The sequence below is a fragment of the Oncorhynchus gorbuscha genome, linkage group LG15 (genome assembly GCF_021184085.1).
Source record: "Oncorhynchus gorbuscha isolate QuinsamMale2020 ecotype Even-year linkage group LG15, OgorEven_v1.0, whole genome shotgun sequence".
NCBI classification, from domain to species: domain Eukaryota; kingdom Metazoa; phylum Chordata; class Actinopteri; order Salmoniformes; family Salmonidae; genus Oncorhynchus; species Oncorhynchus gorbuscha.
This window is the reverse complement of record NC_060187.1, coordinates 17,424,097-17,445,190: the sequence shown is the minus strand read 5'-3', so window position 1 is coordinate 17,445,190 and position 21,094 is coordinate 17,424,097. Positions and strand designations below refer to the sequence as shown.

At 45.0% G+C, this 21,094-nt stretch overlaps 1 protein-coding gene across 3 annotated transcripts in view; it reads right to left on the bottom strand.

The window, feature by feature from the left end:
• Nucleotides 1-14,933, bottom strand: part of syde2 (synapse defective 1, Rho GTPase, homolog 2 (C. elegans)) — a 96,180-nt gene extending 81,247 nt beyond the window's left edge. For 2 of the 3 annotated variants that reach the window (XM_046300246.1, XM_046300247.1), the window contains exon 1: nucleotides 12,452-14,933. In XM_046300246.1, coding sequence (XP_046156202.1) covers nucleotides 12,452-14,681 — 2,230 coding nt within the window. In that variant the 5' untranslated portion in view covers nucleotides 14,682-14,933. The remainder of the gene's footprint in view (nucleotides 1-12,451) is intronic. The other variant, XM_046300248.1, reaches the window with a different exon arrangement.
• Nucleotides 14,934-21,094: the final 6,161 nt, after the last annotated feature.

Below are 21,094 nucleotides of genomic sequence, written 5' to 3'. Positions count from 1 at the left end.
AAATGCCTAAATAAAGGTTGGCAATAGGTGTAGCTACCTAAGAATCTTCCTGCATGCTTATGGACCAAAAACTGATGTAGGTCAGCACGTGTGTGTACCTTCTCACTTTGCAAACTATGGGAAGATTTGAGTCATTCAGACAGAACTTGCATCATTGTGTCACCTTTTTTTTCCTACCATCGCTCCCCTTGTTAGATATTATGCCCATTTATGGCTTGATAAGAAAATGCCATCGCTATTGAACTAGTTCTCATAGTAGCAATAAACAGCAGTAAGTGATATGAGCGATGAGAGAGATGTGAAAGGGAGCGGAGTTACAGCTTAGCTCTATCCCATCGTAGCAGTAGGATCAAGTTACAACGTGCAATTTCTTGACAGATAGCTGAACTAGCCAATTGAATTGTTTAAAATGTTGTCCTGGCAGCAGAGATGTTAAGAGATGTGTCCTGACAGCTGAAAAATATATGAAAAATCCTACTCAAAGATAATGAGAAGAGAATACTAATTTCATAATCATCCGTGATCACTAGTGATGCACCGATATGACATTTTTGGCTATTTTCCTTACCAAAAATAAAAATGACACCAATAACCGATATTTAACATTTTTGCGGCCTTTGAAGCATTCTAGTACAGTTAAATAGTTAACACACACACATGGACGCAGCAGTCTAAGGCACTGCATCTCAGTGCAAGAGGCGCCACTACAGGGTCTGGGTCGAATCCAGGCTGTATCAAATCCGGCCAAGATTGGGTGTATCATAGGGTGGCGCACAATTGGCCCAGCGTTGTCCGGGTTTGGCCGGGGTAGACCGCCATTGTAAATAAGAATTTGTTCTTAATTGACTTCCCTAGTAAAATAAAGGTTATACACACACACACCACACTGACCAAAATGTTATTTTGTTAGCATGTCCCCATTACCAGTAAAACATAATCAAAACCTATTTCTTTCACTTACTTGCTGTGCTGTTTTGTTGTTCATTTGTTCAGTCGTTTCATTCTCAACCAGGATTTCATCATACACGTCAAGCAGTGAAATTTCAGCTCTGTCTGTCCATGGCCTCTTTTCCTCGGTGCGGACTGTCTTTGTGTCTGTTTCCACCTTGTCCAGCTGTGTCTATAACATGTCACGTAAGCCCTGTTTCTTGTCTGCATCGAAGTAGTGGTCCTTGTACATAGCATCGAGCATGAAAGTAGCGGTCCTTGTACATCGCATCAAGCATGAAAGTAGCGGTCCTTGTACATCGCATCAAGCATGAAAGTAGCGGTCCTTGTACATCGCATCGAGCATGAAAGTAGCGGTCCTTGAACATAGCATCGAGCATGAAAGTAGCGGTCCTTGTACATAGCATCGAGCATGAAAGTAGCGGTCCTTGTACATAGCATCGAGCATGAAAGTAGCGGTCCTTGTACATCGCATCGAGCATGAAAGTAGCGGTCCTTGTACATCGCATCGAGCATGAAAGTAGCGGTCCTTGAACATAGCATCGAGCATGAAAGTAGCGGTCCTTGTACATAGCATCGAGCATGAAAGTAGCGGTCCTTGTACATAGCATCGAGCATGGTGGAGACACAGTAAAGAGAGAATGCCACCGAACCGCTTGTTCACAGCCTGGGTCGGCAGTTTTGTTGAGCAGGCGTTTCAATGCCATAAGAGGGTATCACGTCTGCTGCAGGCGCAAATTATGATCTTATTTCTCGAGTCAGTTGTTCGAATGGAGCTAGCTAGTGTGTTCATGTTTCCAAGTTTCCAACATGTTCTCAAATGCCATTGAAATGGCAGTGTGACAACCAGCATAACCAGCACAGTCATGAGCATGAAATAGGACTTTCCTCAGTGCCAGATGTTACGCGGCGTCATTACGTCATGTACCTACGTTATATAAGTATGCATGTCAGCTTTGACATCGGTTTTTGCACATCGACGTTACACTAAACATCGGGCTGATGTTGATGTTGGCATTTTTATCTAATATCGTCCGATTCCGATATCTTCACTGATATAGCGTGCATCCCCAGTGATCACACATCAAATCATGAAATGACTTTGGACCCATAGATGTTCTTCAAACTAACAGCAGTGCCTGTATGATGTCCTTCCATATAGGCGTGACATGCGGGAGTGGTGCTTCTTTGCAAATGTTGTTGATCAGTAGGATAATATTAAGTCCCAAATGGAAGACAAACAGATTGTTTGTCATCTGCAGCACCATAGACTCCACTGATTACCCAAAACAAGCTCAATAACTCAATGCATGCACACACTCCTATTGAATATGCATTCACCTGTATTGTGAATAGGCCTATGCCATCTTCATTTACCCAGTTTATCAAGACATTTACCATTCAAATTCAATTATTGCCATTTTGTTGTTATGTATTAGTGGCCTTCAGCCTCCTTGACACCCAAAAATCGGCATTGGTCCTAAATAATCCAGAATGGTCACTTTCTAGTGTTTTTTTTGTGCTAATCTACTACTGACAGGTTGTGCATTTTGAGGAATTGCATTAGTGCCATATTGGGGGAAAATGTAATTTCTCTAGTCTTGTCATTTTATTGATGAGATGTGAAGAGTTCCCAGGAATGTCCTGGGATTCCAGTTAAACATGTTAATTCATAGTAAACTGTGTGAGAACTAAAGCAGTGGTGAAAACACTGTCACGCCCTGGCCTTAGTTATCTGTGTTTTCTTTATTCTTTTGGTTAGGCCAGGGTGTGACATGGGTTATTTATTGTGTTTCGTCTTGTCTAGGGGTTTATTAGATTTATGGGGTTGTGTTCAGTGTAGTTGTCTAGGGAAGTCTATGGTTGCCTAGAGTGGTTCTCAATCAGAGGCAGGTGTTTATCGTTGTCTCTGATTGGGAACCATATTTAGGCAGCCATATTCTTTGGGTATTTTGTGGGTGGTTGTCTCCTGTGTTAGTGTTTGTGTCACACGGGACTGTTTTGGGGTTTTCACGTTTCTTGTTTTGTATTCTGTTCATGTTGAGTTTTTTTATTAAAAAACTTTAACTATAACCACGCTGCATTTTGGTTCGCCTCTCCTTCCCAGGAGGAAAGCCGTTACAAACACTTAAACTGGGTCAACACTTCCTTGATAGAGACATATGACTTTGCCCTTATAAACCTAATCTGTGGGAACGCAATGTGTGTGTGCGCTGTGTATGTGTGTGCGCTGTGTTTGTGTGTGCCCTAACCTGACCCTGAGATAACTTTAGTGCACTCTGCGCTGATTGACACAGCTTGCCAAGACCTGAGCCTTCCTTCGCCCTTGGCTTCTAGTTGGCATGAGAGTCCGGTAACCTTCACCAATAGTGTCCACAGTGGTCACCACACGCACACACACAGCCAATTAAAAGTAATGCAGACTGAGACCTGTGAGAGTGGCATGCCTGCCCAATGAACACCCAAGACCTTAGGGGTAACATGGCCTGGGCAAATAATGCAGTGTGTGTGTTTGTGTGAGTGTGTCAGTCAGTCCTCTTCCCTGCCGCCCTGTTGCAGGGGTGAGAATTGGAAATGGTGTCACTCTCCCTGTCACATAGAATACCAACAGAAAAAACAACAAGAATTCCACCTTATCATTGTTCCTATTCTCTCTGACCTATTCATTCATACTGCTATCTCCTTTTCTTTGGAATCTTAAACTAGAAAAACACATTAAAAAAACATACCTTCCTGCCTGAGACATCACATGAAAATGAAGATGCTGGTGCTTGACTTTGACTTGGCAGAGTCAACAGACAAACTCGGAGAGAATATCGTATTATGATTAGTATTTGACTCACCCTCTACATAAAGATGTCTGGCTCTACTACCATGATGCTGCTTCCTCTATCTCATTCATCATCTGATCTGTCTTTAGTATCACAAACAGCAGACAGGAGGAAGCATTGTACCTGGTAATCTGGAACTGGTGCTACGTGTGTTTATGAGAGAAAACAGTGCAGCTCAGTAACAAGACTTGGCTTGATGCAGACACAGAGAGCGACACAGTCTTAACACGACTTAACAGTGGAGGGAAGCTGGCAAAGAGGATCAGATTGAATATTTCCTGCCTATTTGATATTGTAGCCACTTTAATACATTAACAAGAGCAGGAGAGATCACTTTACCTTGGGTTGGTTATATGTTACAGCAAAAGGGTTACGCCACAATTTTGGAAAAGCATCAGTGATTTTAACCAATGATGAGGAGGCATTGACTACTGATGGTTTGATGTCACTGGAATCACTTATCTTCCTGTGGCTTTTTTTTTACACAGAAATGTGCCATTTTCACAGTATGTTGATGTTGGCGTGGTGCTGGACATTTACATACATTTACATTTAAGTCATTTAGCAGACGCTCTTATCCAGAGCGACTTACAAATTGGTGCATTCACCTTATGACATCCAGTGGAACAGCCACTTTACAATAGTGCATCTACATATTTTAAGGGGGGAGAAGGATTACTTTATCCTATCCTAGGTATTTCTTAAAGAGGTGGGGTTTCAGGTGTCTCCGGAAGGTGGTGATTGACTCCGCTGTCCTGGCGTCGTGAGGGAGTTTGTTCCACCATTGGGGAGCCAGAGCAGCGAACAGTTTTGACTGGGCTGAGCGGGAACTGTACTTCCTCAGTGGTAGGGAGGCGAGCAGGCCAGAGGTGGATGAACGCAGTGCCCTTATTTGGGTGTAGGGCCTGATCAGAGCCTGGAGGTACTGAGGTGCCGTTCCCCTCACAGCTCCGTAGGCAAGCACCATGGTCTTGTAGCGGATGCGAGCTTCAACTGGAAGCCAGTGGAGAGAGCGGAGGAGCGGGGTGACGTGAGAGAACTTGGGAAGGTTGAACACTAGACGGGCTGCAGCGTTCTGGATGAGTTGTAGGGGTTTAATGGCACAGGCAGGGAGCCCAGCCAACAGCGAGTTGCAGTAATCCAGACGGGAGATGACAAGTGCCTGGATTAGGACCTGCGCCGCTTCCTGTGTGAGGCAGGGTCGTACTCTGCGGATGTTGTAGAGCATGAACCTACAGGAACGGGCCACCGCCTTGATGTTAGTTGAGAACGACAGGGTGTTGTCCAGGATCACGCCAAGGTTCTTAGCGCTCTGGGAGGAGGACACAATGGAGTTGTCAACCGTGATGGCGAGATCATGGAACGGGCAGTCCTTCCCCGGGAGGAAGAGCAGCTCCGTCTTGCCGAAGTTCAGCTTGAGGTGGTGATCCGTCATCCACACTGATATGTCTGCCAGACATGCAGAGATGCGATTCGCCACCTGGTCATCAGAAGGGGGAAAGGAGAAGATTAATTGTGTGTCGTCTGCATAGCAATGATAGGAGAGACCATGTGAGGTTATGACAGAGCCAAGTGACTTGGTGTATAGCGAGAATAGGAGAGGGCCTAGAACAGAGCCCTGGGGACACCAGTGGTGAGAGCGCATGGTGAGGAGACAGATTCTCGCCACGCCACCTGGTAGGAGCGACCTGTCAGGTAGGACGCAATCCAAGCGTGGGCCACGCCGGAGATGCCCAACTCGGAGAGGGTGGAGAGGAGGATCTGATGGTTCACAGTATCGAAGGCAGCCGATAGGTCTAGAAGGATGAGAGCAGAGGAGAGAGAGTTAGCTTTAGCGGTGCGGAGCGCCTCCGTGATACAGAGAAGAGCAGTCTCAGTTGAATGACTAGTCTTGAAACCTGACTGATTTGGATCAAGAAGGTCATTCTGAGAGAGATAGCGGGAGAGCTGACCAAGGACGGCACGTTCAAGAGTTTTGGAGAGAAAAGAAAGAAGGGATACTGGTCGGTAGTTGTTGACATCGGAGGGATCGAGTGTAGGTTTTTTCAGAAGGGGTGCAACTCTCGCTCTCTTGAAGACGGAAGGGACGTAGCCAGCGGTCAGGGATAAGTTGATGAGCGAGGTGAGGTAAGGGAGAAGGTCTCCGGAAATGGTCTGGAGAAGAGAGGAGGGGATAGGGTCAAGCGGGCAGGTTGTTGGGCGGCCGGCCGTCACAAGACGCGAGATTTCATCTGGAGAGAGAGGGGAGAAAGAGGTCAGAGCACAGGGTAGGGCACTGTGAGCAGAACCAGCGGTGTCGTTTGACTTAGCAAACGAGGATCGGATGTCGTCGACCTTCTTTTCAAAATGGTTGACGAAGTCATCTGCAGAGAGGGAGGAGGGGGGAGGAGGATTCAGGAGGGAGGAGAAGGTGGCAAAGAGCTTCTTAGGGTTAGAGGCAGATGCTTGGAATTTAGAGTGGTAGAAAGTGGCTTTAGCAGCAGAGACAGAGGAGGAAAATGTAGAGAGGAGGGAGTGAAAGGATGCCAGGTCCGCAGGGGGCGAGTTTTCCTCCATTTCCGCTCGGCTGCCCGGAGCCCTGTTCTGTGAGCTCGCAATGAGTCGTCAAGCCACGGAGCGGGAGGGGAGGACCGAGCCGGCCTGGAAGATAGGGGACATAGAGAGTCAAAGGATGCAGAAAGGGAGGAGAGGAGGGTTGAGGAGGCAGAATCGGGAGATAGGTTGGAGAACGTTTGAGCAGAGGGAAGAGATGATAGGATGGAAGAGGAGAGAGTAGCGGAGGAGAGAGAGCGAAGGTTGGGATGGCGCGATACCATCCGAGTAGGGGCAGTGTGGGAAGTGTTGGATGAGAGCGAGAGGGAAAAGGATACAAGGTAGTGGTCGGAGACTTGGAGGGGAGTTGCAATGAGGTTAGTGGAAAAACAGCATCTAGTAAAGATGAGGTCGAGCGTATTGCCTGCCTTGTGAGTAGGGGGGAAGGTGAGAGGGTGAGGTCAAAGAGGAGAGGAGTGGAAAGAAGGAGGCAGAGAGGAATGAGTCAAAGGTAGACGTGGGGAGGTTAAAGTCGCCCAGAACTGTGAGAGGTGAGCCGTCCTCAGGAAAGGAGCTTATCAAGGCATCAAGCTCATTGATGAACTCTCCGAGGGGACCTGGAGGGCGATAAATGATAAGGATGTTAAGCTTGAAAGGGCTGGTAACTGTGACAGCATGAAATTCAAAGGAGGCGATAGACAGATGGGTAAGGGGAGAGAGAGAATGACCACTTGGGAGAGATAAGGATCCCGATGCCACCACCCCGCTGACCAGAAGCTCTCGGGGTGTGCGAGAACACGTGGGCGGACGAAGAGAGAGCAGTAGGAGTAGCAGTGTTATCTGTGGTGATCCATGTTTCTGTCAGTGCCAAGAAGTCGAGGGACTGGAGGGAGGCATAGGCTGAGATGAACTCTGCCTTGTTGGCTGCAGATCGGCAGTTCCAGAGGCTACCGGAGACCTGGAACTCCACGTGGGTCGTGCGCACTGGGACCACCAGATTAGGGTGGCAGCGGCCACGCGGGTGTGGAGCGTTTGTATGGTCTGTGCAGAGAGGAGAGAACAGGGATAGACAGACACATAGTTGACAGGCTACAGAAGAGGCTACGCTAATGCAAGGAGATTGGAATGACAAGTGGACTACACGTCTCAAATGTTCAGAAAGTTAAGCTTACGTAGCAAGAATCTTATTGACTAAAATGATTCAAATGATACAGTACTGCTGAAGTAGGCTAGCTGGCAGTGGCTGCGTTGTTGACTTTGTAGGCTAGCTGGCAGTGGCTGCGTTGTTGACACTACACTAATCAAGTTGTTCCGTTGAGTGTAATAGTTTCTACAGTGCTGCTATTAGGGGCTAGCTGGCTAGCTAGCAGTGTTGATTACGTTACGTTGCGTTAAAAGAACGACAACAATTATCTTTGATACACAGACGGCTATGTAGCTAGCTATGTAGCTAGCTACGATCAAACAAATCAAACCGTTGTGCTGTAATGAAATGAAATGAAAAATGTGATACTACCTGTGGAGCGAAGCGGAATGCGACCGGGTTGTTGAGTGCGGAAGTTCTATTCAGTAGACGTAGCAGTGTCTCCTACGTTAAGGACGACAAATAGCTGGCTAGCTAACCTCAGTAAATTAAGATAATCACTCTAAGACTACACGCTCTAAACTACACAATAATCTTGGACAATTATCTGGACATCATGAATATAGAGTAGACATGTTTTCAAATGTCCCTATAAGACCAGATATATCACCTGTAGAAAGTATGACATTTACATATAAATTATTTGTGAAGCATATATGTCAGCCATATAACGGGTTTATGAAGCCTTTACGCCTTGTAAATGATATATTGTGACCTCTGACAAATATTACCCATAATCCCAATTCAGGTGTGTGACTTCCAATAAGGTTAATATCCAAAGCGTGCAGACAGAGGCTGGTTATTATTCTCTCACGAGGGGATCAGACTGAGCCATAACAGGTACTAAGAAATAGAGAAAATCAAATCTTCAAAGTTCAAACAGCAGTCTGGTGGGCCTTTCACCCTACTGGCTGGCATGGCTATTGGTCTACAGTAGGTTTGATTTATCCCCATTCCCTTGAGCCCCAAACTGACGAAAACAAAAATACTGAGTAGAGACCTACTGCCTGCATGCTACACATGGTAGTAGACACCTGGAGATAACTGAACTCAACACAACTCAGCCAGTGTTTGTCCCAGCGTACCATTCTAGATCTTCCCTATCTTTCTTAACCATCAACAATATTGTGGTGGTCCCACTTCACACACACACACACACACACACACACACACACACACACACACACACACACACACACACACACACACACACACACACACACACACACACACACACACACACACACACACACACACACACACACACACACACACACACACACATATGCACACATGCACACACACGATGAGCCATCTAACAACTTCTCACTACTCTATTTTAACCTACTTCCCAAGACACTCAGTCACACACACATCACTGTGAATAGCACATTGTGGGTGATGAATATGCAGGGGGATTTCACACTAATTATAAAAGTACAAAGATGCCATACAGACACATTAAAAGGACTGTCGTCAAATCTATTTTCCACTCCTAATCAACTGCATTATATTTATGACTTCAAAGTGAGTTCTAATTTCCAATAAATAAACCAGGAGGGGGATAAATAGGGATCACTTTTAGCGTGTCAGCCAAGACACATATCTGCATAAATTAAAAGAGCGCCTATAAAAGAAACGTTTATAGTCTAAGTTTATAGTCACGCTTTGAGAGGTTTTGGTATTACTTTTTTAAATGGCTCTTTGTGGAGCAGAGAGAGAGGAGAGAGAGATCAAGAGAGATAGAGACAGAGAGGAGAGAGAGATCTAGATTGAGAGAGATCTAGAGAGAGAGAGAGAGAGGAGAGAGATAGATCTAGAGAGAGAGATCTAGAGAGAGAGAGAGAGAGAGAGAGAGAGAGAGAGAGAGAGAGAGAGAGGAGAGAGAGAGCTCTAGAGAGAGAGAGGTAGATCTAGAGGGAGGGAGAGAGAGGAGAGAGATCTAGAGAGATAGATCTAGAGAGAGAGAGAGAGATTTAGAGAGAGAGAGATCTAGAGAGATCTAGTGAGAGGGAGAGGAGAAAGAGATAGATCTAGAGGGAGAGAGAGGAGAGATCTAGAGAGAGATATATATATATATATATATATATATATATATATATATATATATATATATATATATATATATATATATATATATAATATGACATTTGTAATGTCTTTACTGTTTTGAAACTTCTGTATGTGTAATGTTTACTGTTCATTTTTGTTGTTTTTCACTTTATATATTCACTTTGTATGTTGTCTACCTCACTTGCTTTGGCAATGTTAACACATGTTTCCCATGCCAATAAAGCCCTTGAATTGAATTGAATTGAGAGAGAGAGATCTAGAGAGAGAGAGGAGAGAGAGAGATCTAGAGAGATCTAGAGAGAGAGAGAGAGAGAGATCTAGTGAGAGGGAGAGGAGAAAGAGAGAGATCTAGAGAGAGTGATCTAGAGAGATCTAGAGAGAGAGAGGAGAGAGAGGGAGAGGAGAAAGAGAGAGATCTAGAGAGAGAGAGATCTAGAGAGAGAGAGAGAGATCTAGAGAGAGGGAGAGGAGAAAGAGAGAGATCTAGAGAGAGATAGATCTAGAGAGAGAGAGAGATCTAGAGAGAGAGAGAGAGATCTAGAGAGATCTAGAGAGAGGGAGAGGAGAAAGAGAGAGATCTAGACAGATAGATCCACAGGGGTAAGATAAGCTCTGGGGCTGACCTTAATAAATACTTCATCGCTGCCCATTTTGTTCATTCATACTAAGGAATTAAGTAACAGGGAGCAAACAATTTAAACAACAGGATTGACATTCTAAATATTCACTTCCAGGTCCTTTTAAAATGCAAGTTGTGGCTTCTATGTCTCTCTGTCCTCTCTTTCCCTGTCTTATCCTGTTTGTCGACTTCAACAGGTATGGTTAGACAGTGGAAAAGTGCAGAAGAGGCTGAACTTTTCTATGATGAGAGAAGAAGAGAGTAGAGTAGACAAAGATGAATAGAGAGACAGAGAGGGAAAGACAGAGCGAGATGAAGAGAGGGAGAAAGAAACAAAGACAGAGACATGGGAGAAGAAGGAGAGGGACAGAGAGAAAGAGAGACAGAGACATGGGAGATGAAGAGAGGGCTAGAGAGGAGAGACAGAAATATGAGAGATGAAGACAGAGAGAGAGAGAGAGAGAGAGAGAGAGAGAGAGAGAGAGAGAGAGAGAGAGAGAGAGAGAGAGAGAGAGAGAGAGAGAGAGAAACAGAGACATGGGAGATGAAGAGAGGGATAGAGAGAAAGAGAGACAGAAACATGAGAGATGAAGACAGAGAGAGAGAGAAACAGAGACATGAGAGATAGAGGGAGAGAGAGAAACAGAGACATGAGAGATAGAGGGAGAGAGAGAAACAGAGACATGAAGAGAGATAGAGAGAAAGAGAGACAGAAACATGAGAGAGAGAGAGAAACAGAGACATGAGAGATAGAGGGAGAGAGAGAAACAGAGACATGAGAGATAGAGGGAGAGAGAGAAACAGAGACATGAGAGATAGAGGGAGAGAGAGAAACAGAGACATGAGAGATAGAGGGAGAGAGAGAAACAGAGACATGAGAGATAGAGGGAGAGAGAGAAACAGAGACATGAGAGATAGAGGGAGAGAGAGAAACAGAGACATGAGAGATAGAGGGAGAGAGAGAAACAGAGACATGAGAGATGAAGACAGAGAGAGAGAGAAACAGATACATGAGAGATAGAGGGAGAGAGAGAAACAGAAACATGAGAGATAGAGGGAGAGGGATAGAGAGAGAAACAGAGACATGAGAGATAGAGGGAGAGAGATAGAGAGAGAAACAGAGACATGAGAGATAGAGGGAGAGAGAGAAACAGAAACAAAGATATGAGATGGAAAGAGAAAAATAGAGAAAGTAGAAAGTTAGCAGCCAAACCATCTTCGGAAGAGCCAACAGCTGCCCTCCATCTCCCTCCCTCCCCCTCTCCCTACTTCTCTCCCTCCCCCTCTCCCTCCACATGCTCCCCCTCTCCCTACTTCTCTCCCTCCCCATGCTCCCCCTCTCCCTACTTCTCTCCCTCCCCCTCTCCCTCCCCATGCTCCCCCTCTCCCTACTTCTCTCCCTCCCCATGCTCCCCCTCTCCCTCCTCCTCTCTCACCCTCTTTATTTCTCTCCCTCTCCGCTGCAGTCCGGAGATCACACTCTATTTCTAGCCCTGCACCAGAGAGAGTCAACAACAGCACCCGGTACATGTGGCCTATCACCCTATTTACCCTGGACGAGGCTCAACCCACCAGTCATACACATACCATGGAACACCAACCTGACACACACACACACACACACACACACATCCATACCAACCATAGAAAATATCACAGGGAAACAACAAGAAAGAGATGTCACCTCACCAACTAAACCTTACAACCTGCAAAAGTAGACATGTATCCCATTTCCTTAAAAAATAGGTCAGCAAATGAAAGGACAGGTTTTGTGGTAATACCATAATAACATGGTAATATCAAAACAGGATATCCATTTGTGTTTCACGATACAGATGTTTTCATCTCAAATTATGGTCTCAAACAAACATTAATACACATTATACATTTCAATGTTCAAGAGTAATGTTCATACCCACCACAACCATTATCACTGTTATCAACACCATGAGACTACAGAGTGAGTTAGTGGTTATTGTTACTACTACAGTGTGGCCCACTATAACCAATGTGCTATTCAGTGTTAAAATGGAACCTACATTAGTGTGTGAAGAAGAAGAACCAGAACCCGCCACCAGTTAGACTAGAGAATCCTACTAGGAAAGCAAAGGGGCCGGTCAGACAGGCAGTTATTCATTCCGTCCCTTTGCTTTGCATCCAGAGGGAGAGAAAGTGAGACCACCACCACCAGACCAGACGGAGTAGTTTAATATGGGTGAAGGAGGATGGAGGAGGACGACAGGGGGGAGAATCCCTGGACCGGAGAGTGGCTCCACCAGGGGGGGCCACCACCTCCCTTCCTACCTGACTGATGCAAAGCCTGGCTCTGGCATGGGACCACAGTGGCGGGTATGGCCCCGTGAACTCTGGTCGTCGGGGCTGCTGGTTTAGCTCCACCTGGAACTGAGCTGGCCTGGCCCTGGCTGGGCCGTGGTGCACTATCCAGGCCACCGTGGGTGCCATGGGGTTGGGGCGTGGACCCCGCGATGCGCTGCTTCATCTCTGAAGACAACAGACGGCCTTTGTGCATCCACTCCTGCATCTTGTTGACGGTGACTCCATGGGGCTTGGCAGAGCCTCCCCGGTCCCATGCGCTCATCTCTCCATCTCGCTTGCTGTTACCACCCTGCTGGGTGTCTGCGTTGTCGGACGATCCAGTGAGGCTGTTGACCGAGCCACTACTCTCGTTCAACTTGAAGTCTTCACCGGTGTCTTGAAGCAGGTCGTCGCTGCTCGTGTTACCATTGTAGCTGGCCTGTTTCTCAAACGGGTCAGAGGCACCAACAGCCTGTAGCCTACTTGCTTCATCCCCATTCTCACAGGCAGGGCTTTGGGAACCGAGGGCCTGGATGCAGGGCGCATTGTGCGCGCCACTGCGGTATTTGATAGCTCTGTCACTAGTGGAACGCAGTAAGGGAGGCCCAATCCTGCTAGCAGATAGATTCACGAGGCTCTTGCTAATGACATTTTTTTTTAGACTTGGATCCCCTGGGTTTTCACTCAGCAGGAACAACAGGATGGAGTCTGTGTCCGACACCTGTTGGACACTGTGCTCTCCCGACGACCAAGCATCACTGTCCACGTGCTTGATGGACAACCGTGAGCACATGCTGTCCCGAGAGTGACTGGAGGAACTTGCCTGATCTATAAAACCGTTGACACTGACCGGACCATCAAAACTAATATCATGCATGGTGTTTATAAGAAGGTAATAGGCCTCTTTCAACTGGCTCTGCAGTCTGTCTGTCTCCTGCACACTGTCGCTAATGACTTGTCCTTTAGGAACATCTTTTCCCGAATCTATGGCTTCTATTTTATCTGAGCTTTTTCTATCATTTGGACCTAATGACTCAGATACATAAAAGGGAAGAAATACATTATCATAATAATCATCATCCTCGCTATCTAGAGAGTAGGGTCGGAGTGCTCCTTCTCTTGCGCATATGAAGTGGGAGGCCACGTTAACGTCGCATATCTCCAATTCAGTGGGGAAAAATGTCGGGCTCTGCAAATGGGTCACCCTAATGTTGTCCCTTGTAAATTCATGCGAGCTCCCGTAACTCTCTATGTTTCTAATCACAATGTTTTCCTCGGTGTAATTACTGTCCGGATGATGCGCACACGCGATACCCGGCGGACACATTTGCGTCCCGTTATTTGTAACATTTGTTTTCAATATTTGGTTGTGGCCAGGATGCACGTTTGCCGTAACTTTGAAATCATTTATAGACCTCTGCCCGTTGTCTGCCTTGTAGTTGTACACAGTTTGATGGCAGGAGTCGTCTGTCTGCCCGTGGCTTACTCGAGTCTTTAGATCTTTGTCAAAGCAGACATTTGTTCCATTACTCTTTGAAGAAGGATAGTGGCCATTTGTCATTTTAACTACCCCATCAGGCCTTCTGTGGTATATAATGTGATTATTAGGACTATTGCTCCCAAACCCTATTGAATCCCCTGCGCTATACTGTCGCGGAATAGGGACAAAGTGTTTTCTCTGTTCGAGCGCTCTACCTATGTGTCCTTGTTGTAATTGTCCAGAGAAGTAGCCGGGCCCTTGTTTATGGATTCTGATCATCTCCTCTCTATCGTTCCCCTCGTACTGAGTTGCTCTTTGAAGTGAGACCCCCAAGAGTTCCTCATTTACTCGACCCCTAATCCCGGAGCACCCGCTACCCTGATTGTCCCCCAGCCCCCGGCTAGTGTTTATGTGCATGTTAGCTGAAGCCTCGTACTGCTGGGGAAACTCACTCGTCTCAACAACTCCTACCGTGCTCTGCTCTTGATCTAATCCAACCTTGTTTACTACAATGTCGTTAACGCAACTATCGTTACCTCTCATGATGTTGTCTGTCAGATGATGCAACTCTGCGAACATTACTACTGGACGAGTTTGGCCGTCTGGGTTTTGAGAAACTTTTCCTTTACCTGCTCTGCCCCCATTAGTCGCAGCACCGTATCCACCAGCCGGCGTCCCTTTCTTAGATTTCTTCCCCCGAAGTTTTGCTAATAAATTCCTCCTCAGAGGATCAGCCATTCCTTCCTGTCCACCGGTGTTTCTCCAGTTTCAGCACACGCTCTCAGATGGGTAGCGATCGAGTTTGAGCACCCTTTCTGCGGACAAAATTCGCCGGGCGTGCAAAGTCCTCCCCATTCTCCACTGTCACCTCAAAACTGTCCGCCTCGGCCTCACTGACTGGCTTTAGCTACTTAGCTCACTTGCTCAACTGCGCCTCTCTCTCTTCTCTCTCCGCTCTCCGGCCCCTTCCTCTCTGCTCTCTCCGACCCCCCTTCCTCTCTGCGCTTGCTGTTCAAATATTTGGAATATTTTCTGGCGGGGGTGGTAGGCGCATTGCGCAAACTCGTACGCAAGCAGTATAATATTTAGCTACCTGCTACATTGTAGAACTTCACGACAATATGTTAAGAATTTGTCAACATTTGGCTGCGTTTACACAGGCAGCCTAATTCTGATATTTTCTTCTCACTATTTGGTCTTTTCACCAATCAGATCCGCTGTGAATAAGAGCTTGTGCTGTGAAAAGATCTGATGTGATTGGTCAAAAGACCAATTAGTAGGACAAATATCAGAATTGGGCTGCCAGTGTAAACGCAGCCTAGAATGCCACTGACACATGTGCCATTGTATCCTAGAGGCAACATGTGACAGATTAGCAAATCACTGGTTACATTCCAGTGGAGCTATAAACGCATTAATAAATCCCCACTGAGTCCATATAGGTCTAGTCAAAATAGGCATAATAATAATAATAATAATTCATGATAATATTAAGTAATAAGCCAGTCCAGAATCTATAACAATTGATAGCTATAATCTTTTAAACTGTGATAAGTGTTTATTAGCAACATGTTTGTCAATCTCAAGATCTGTTCTTGAACATTTTCTATTAAGGTATCTTTACGTTTACTCAGATATGACAATAAAGTACTTTTTCCACCAAAGCACAGAGAAGGATGAATGAATAATGTCTACAAAGTAGCCTATTGCATGCCTGCATCAATCAATCAATCATTTATGCCTTACAGTTTCTGTATTTTCATTCTATATTACATATAATTACATATGTATGTTACTACCTGTACTTACACAGCAGATACAATGTATTTACACAAGTTAATATTCCCCTTTAGTCTGGAATAAAACCTATGTGAGGTTGCCAGGATTTTATTTTTTACCTTTATTTAACTAGGCAAGTCAGTTAAGAACAAATTCTTATTTCATTTTGAAAAAATATGATGAATTTTCAGGAGAGAGGGAGTGAGAGAAAGAGAGGGCATTTTACTCTGTATGCAGACCACCACAACATTAACTGAGCACAACCATTTAGATTTTTCAGGGGGTGCTGCAGAATCCTCAGCACCCCTACCTCTATGCAAGTAGCCCTGAACAATGTCTGGATAATCATGGTGGGTGTGTAAGGAACCATTCAGGAGACATCTCCTCCTCAGTATGACTCCATATTTAGAGGAATAACAACACAGTCTCTCTATCCTTTCTATGTTAAAGAGGATTTCTCATCATGCTAACATCAGCCAAAAACGTCATCCAAAACTCACTTGACCACAGGCAAAAGGGGCAGATTTTTAGGAGCTCCAGTTCCTCTTGTAGAATATTAGCTCAAAAGTATTGTGGAGCTCCTGCACCTAAATATAATCAGTACCGGCACCAATTTCAGTCCAAGTCAGTCACAGCTTACATCTGTATATGATCATATACACTGAGTATACAAAACATTAGGAACACATTCCTAATATTGAGTTGCACCTACCCCCTTTTGCCCTCGGGAACAGCCTCAATTCGTCGGGGACTACAAGGTGTCGAAAGCTTTCCACAGGGATGCTGGTAGCTCTCCACAGGGATGCTGGTCCATGTTGACTCCAATGTGCTTCCCACAGTTGTGCCAAGTTGGTTGGATGTCCTTTGGGTGGTGGACTATTCTTGATACACATGGGAAACTGTTGAGCGTGAAAAATCCAGCTGCAGTTCTTGACACAAACCAGTTCACCTGGCACCTACTACCATACCCCGTTCAAAGTCACTTAAATCTTTTGTTTTTCCCATTCACCCTCTGAATGTCACACATACACAATCCATGTCTCAATTGTCTCAAGGTTTAAAATCCTTATTGAACCTGTCTTCATCTACACTGATTGAAGTGGATTTAACAAGTGACATCAATAAAGGATCATAGCTTTCACCTGGATTCACCTGGTCATGTCATGGAAAGAGCAGGTGTTCTTAATGTTTTGTACACGCAGGTGTATATCCCTCTATTATGTGTGGGAATACTTTGGAACATATTTCCAAAATGTAAATGACTTGGGGCTGATTTGCTGGTGTTTTACAGTCTTTTCTGTTCAACAATAAAAACATTTTAAAAAATCACTCACGGGACATATTCGGTCTGCGTGCTTCCAGTTGGGGAATCCAGCTTTAGGAGAATAAAACAGAGTACAATGTCTGTAATGATCGCATGCACCCCCAAGTAAAACACTATGATAAGCATCTGTTATTGCTGCGGAGCCATGTAGACCTGTCACCTTTGCGTGCCTCACTGATAGATTAGACCTTGTCTGGGCAGCTATTTACTCTTATTTTTTGTTTAAAAGCTGCACTGTTGGTTATGGCTTGTAAGTAAGCATTTCACTGTAAGGTCTACTACACCTGTTGTATTTGGAGCATGTGACAAATAAACTTTGATTTGATTTTATATTTACAGCTCAAAGCCTACAGGTAAGCACAGAGACGAGGGAGAGATGGGAAGGAAGAGAGTGACAGAGGGAGAGAGAGAGATGGGGGAGGAGAGAGTGGTAGATATAGAGGTAGGTAGGGAAAGGGGGAGAGAGAGACAGAGAGAGAGAGAGAAAGAGAGGTCATTTTATTCTATATGCAGACCACCACAACAACAACTGTGCATAACTTATGGCACACGGCATAAGTGAACATTTTTGCATGTGAAAGATGTCTCATCGCACAACTACTTGCAACATGGAAAGCAGGAGCCTGGAATTGGGACCATGGGTTATTGCCATAACCAGGTTCAGGTTATTACTATTAACTAAACATTTTTTTTAAACATTTTTGCTAATGTATTACAAATAAAAATCAGAAATACCTTATTTATATAAGTATTCAGATATTTTGCTAGGACACTCTACATTTTGTTCAGGTGCATCCTGCTTCCATTGATTATCCTTGAGCTGTTTCTATAACTTGATCGGAGTCCACCTGCGGTGAATTCAATTCATTGGCATGATTTGGAAAGGCACACACCTGTCTATATATGGTCCCACAGTTGACAGTGCATGTCAGAGCAAAAACCAAGCCACGAGGTCAAAGGAATAGTCTGGAGAGCCCCGAGACATGATTGTGTCGAGGCACAGATCTGGGGAAGGGTACCAAAACATTTCTGCAGCATGGAAGGTCCCCAACAACACAGTGACCCCCATTATTTTTAAATGGAAGAAGTTTGGAACCACCAAGACTCCTCCTAGAGCTGGCCATCAGGGCCAAACTGAGCAATCGGGGGAGAAAGGCCTTGGTCAGGGAGGTGACTAAGAACCCGATGGTCACTCTGATAGAGCTCTAGAGTTTCTCTGTGGAGATGGGATAACCTTCTGGAAGGTCTCTGCAGCACTCCACCAATCAGGCCTTGATGGTAGAGTGGCTAGACGGAAGCCACTCCTCAGTAAAAGGCACATGGCAGCCCATTTGCAGCTTGCCAAAAGGCACCTAAAAGACTCTCAGACCATGAAATACATGATTCTCTGGTCTGATGAAACTAAGATTGAACTCTTTGGCCTGAATGCTAAGCGTCACGTCTGGAGGAAACATGGCACCATCTCTATGGTGAAGCATGGTGGTGGCAGCATCATGCTGTGGGGATCTTTTTCAGCGTCAGGGACTGGGAGACTAGACAGGATCGAGGCAAAGATGAACAGGGCAAAGTACAGAGAGTTCCTTGGGGCGAAGGTTCACCTTCTAACAGGACAGCTAAGCATACAACCAAGACTATGCAGGAGTGGCTTCAGGACAAGTCTCTGAATGTCTTTGAGTGGCCCAGCTAGAGTCCAAACTTGAACCCGATCGAACATCTCTGGATAGACCTGAAAATAGCTGTGCAACAACGCTCCCCATCCAACCTGAAAGAGCTTGAGATGATCTGCAGAGAAAAATGGGAGAAACTCCCCAAATACAGGTGTGCCAAGCTTGTAGCGTCATACCCAAGAAATCTCGATGTTGTAATTGCTGCCAAAGGTGCTTCAACAAAGTACTGAGTAAAGGGTCTAAATACTGTGATATTTCTGGGGGTTATTTTAAATATGTTTTTGCTTTGTTATTACGGGGTGTGTAGATGATGAGGAAAAAAATAAAATTGAATGAATTTTAGAACGAGGCAGTAACGTAACAAAATGTGGAAAAATTCAAGGGGTCTGAATACTTTCCGAAGGCACTGTACTCTTATAATCTCCACCAGCACAGCCAGAAGAGGATGTTTCTTCCTAGGCTCCTGCCTTTCCAAGAAGTTTTTCCCAGCCACCGTGCTTTTACATCTGCACTGCTTGTTAAGGGTTTTAGGCTGGGTTTCTGTATAAGCACTTTGTGACTTCTGCTGATGTAAAAAGGGCTTTATAAATACATTTGATTGATTGATATAGGCTACATGTTTATACTAGTAAAAGAGGATAGCTACTTAAACAACTATGAACAATAATCACAGAAGTGAGCAGTGGATGACTCAAATGATCTGAAATAGTGAAGAGAGAAATACAGTGTTACTACTGTGTAATAGATCTGTTTTATACCATCAACATTACAGGATAACTACTCAAGGCTATCATAGATTAACCTATAAAACACAGACATGTCAGTTTAGTCTTACGTCCTAAAGCATAACATTGTCAGTGAAGTCACATGGCAAAGCAACATTCCTTACATTCTCTAGTAGAATGCTAGTATCTTAGTAACATTAAAGTTGTGCAACAACCAGCGTTGCCAAGTAGTGAGAGCATCTTAGCCTTGTACATGTAAGAGCATATTGCAATTTACTCTGCAACTTTTTCTACAACTCCCTGATACAGCAGGAAAAGAACAAAGAACGGGACATTTCTTTTTATTTTTTCAATCACTCGCTTTCCTCTTTGAGATGGCAAAGCAGAACATCTGCTTGGCTGGCCCCCATTCAGGCCAGCCTGGTCAGGGAGTGTGTGTTTGTGTGTGTTGGAAAGAGGGCTTTGCAGCTGCTGGAGCGCTTGTCCTGATGGCTGACCATTGTTCCCAGTCTCTCCCCCTAGCTTATTTTATGGGCCTTTCCTTTTCTCAGTGTGCACCACAACTAAATGTATGTCCATGACACTGAGTCTTTCTCTGGGTATAAATTAGACTGGATCCCTAACTGTCAGAACTGCAGCGTTGCCAAGGGCCTCCTCTATGATCAAGAGTCACTATTCTTTTCGCATGCTTTCCGCTGTATCCTCCATGTATCTGGAATTTTATTTCACCTTTATTTAACCAGGTAGGCAAGTTGAGAACAAGTTCTCATTTACAATTGCGACCTGGCCAAGTTAAAGAAAAGCAGTTCGACACATACAACAACACAGAGTTACACATGGAGTAAAACAAACATACAGTCAATAATACAGTAGAAAAATAAGTCTATATACAATGTGAGCAAATGAGGTGAGATAAGGGAGGTAAAGGCAAAAAAGGACAAAGTAAAACACTGGAATGGTAGATTTGCAGTGGAAGAATGTGCAAAGTAGAAATAAAAATAATGGGGTGCAAAGGAGCTAAATAAATAAATACAGTAAGGGAAGAGGTAGTTGTTTGGGCTAAATTATAGATGGGCTATGTATAGGTGCATTAATCTGTGAGTTGCTCTGACAGCTGGTGCTTAAAGCTAGTGATGAAGATAAGTGTTTCCAGTTCCAGAGAATTTTGTAGTTCGTTCCAGACATTGGCAGCAGAGAACTGGAAGGAGAGGCGACCAAAGGAAGAATTGGTTTTGGGGGTGACCAGAGAGATATACCTGCTGGACCGCGTGCTACAGGTGGCCAGCGAGCTGAAAGAAGGGGGGACTTTACCTAGCTGGGTCTTGTAGATTACTTGGAGCCAGTGGGTTTGGCGACGAGTATGAAGCAAGAGCCAGCCAACGAGAGCGTACTGGTCGCAGTGGTGGGTAGTATATGGGGCTTTGGTGACAAAACGGATGGCACTGTGATAGACTGCATCCAATTTATTGAGTAGGGTATTGGAGGCTATTTTGTAAATGACATCGCCGAAGTCGAGGATCGGTGGGATGGTCAGTTTTACGAGGGTATGTTTGGCAGCATGAGTGAAGGATGCTTTGTTGTGAAATAGGAAGCCAATTCTAGATTTAACTTTAGATTGGAGATGTTTGATGTGAGTCTGGAAGGAGAGTTTACAGT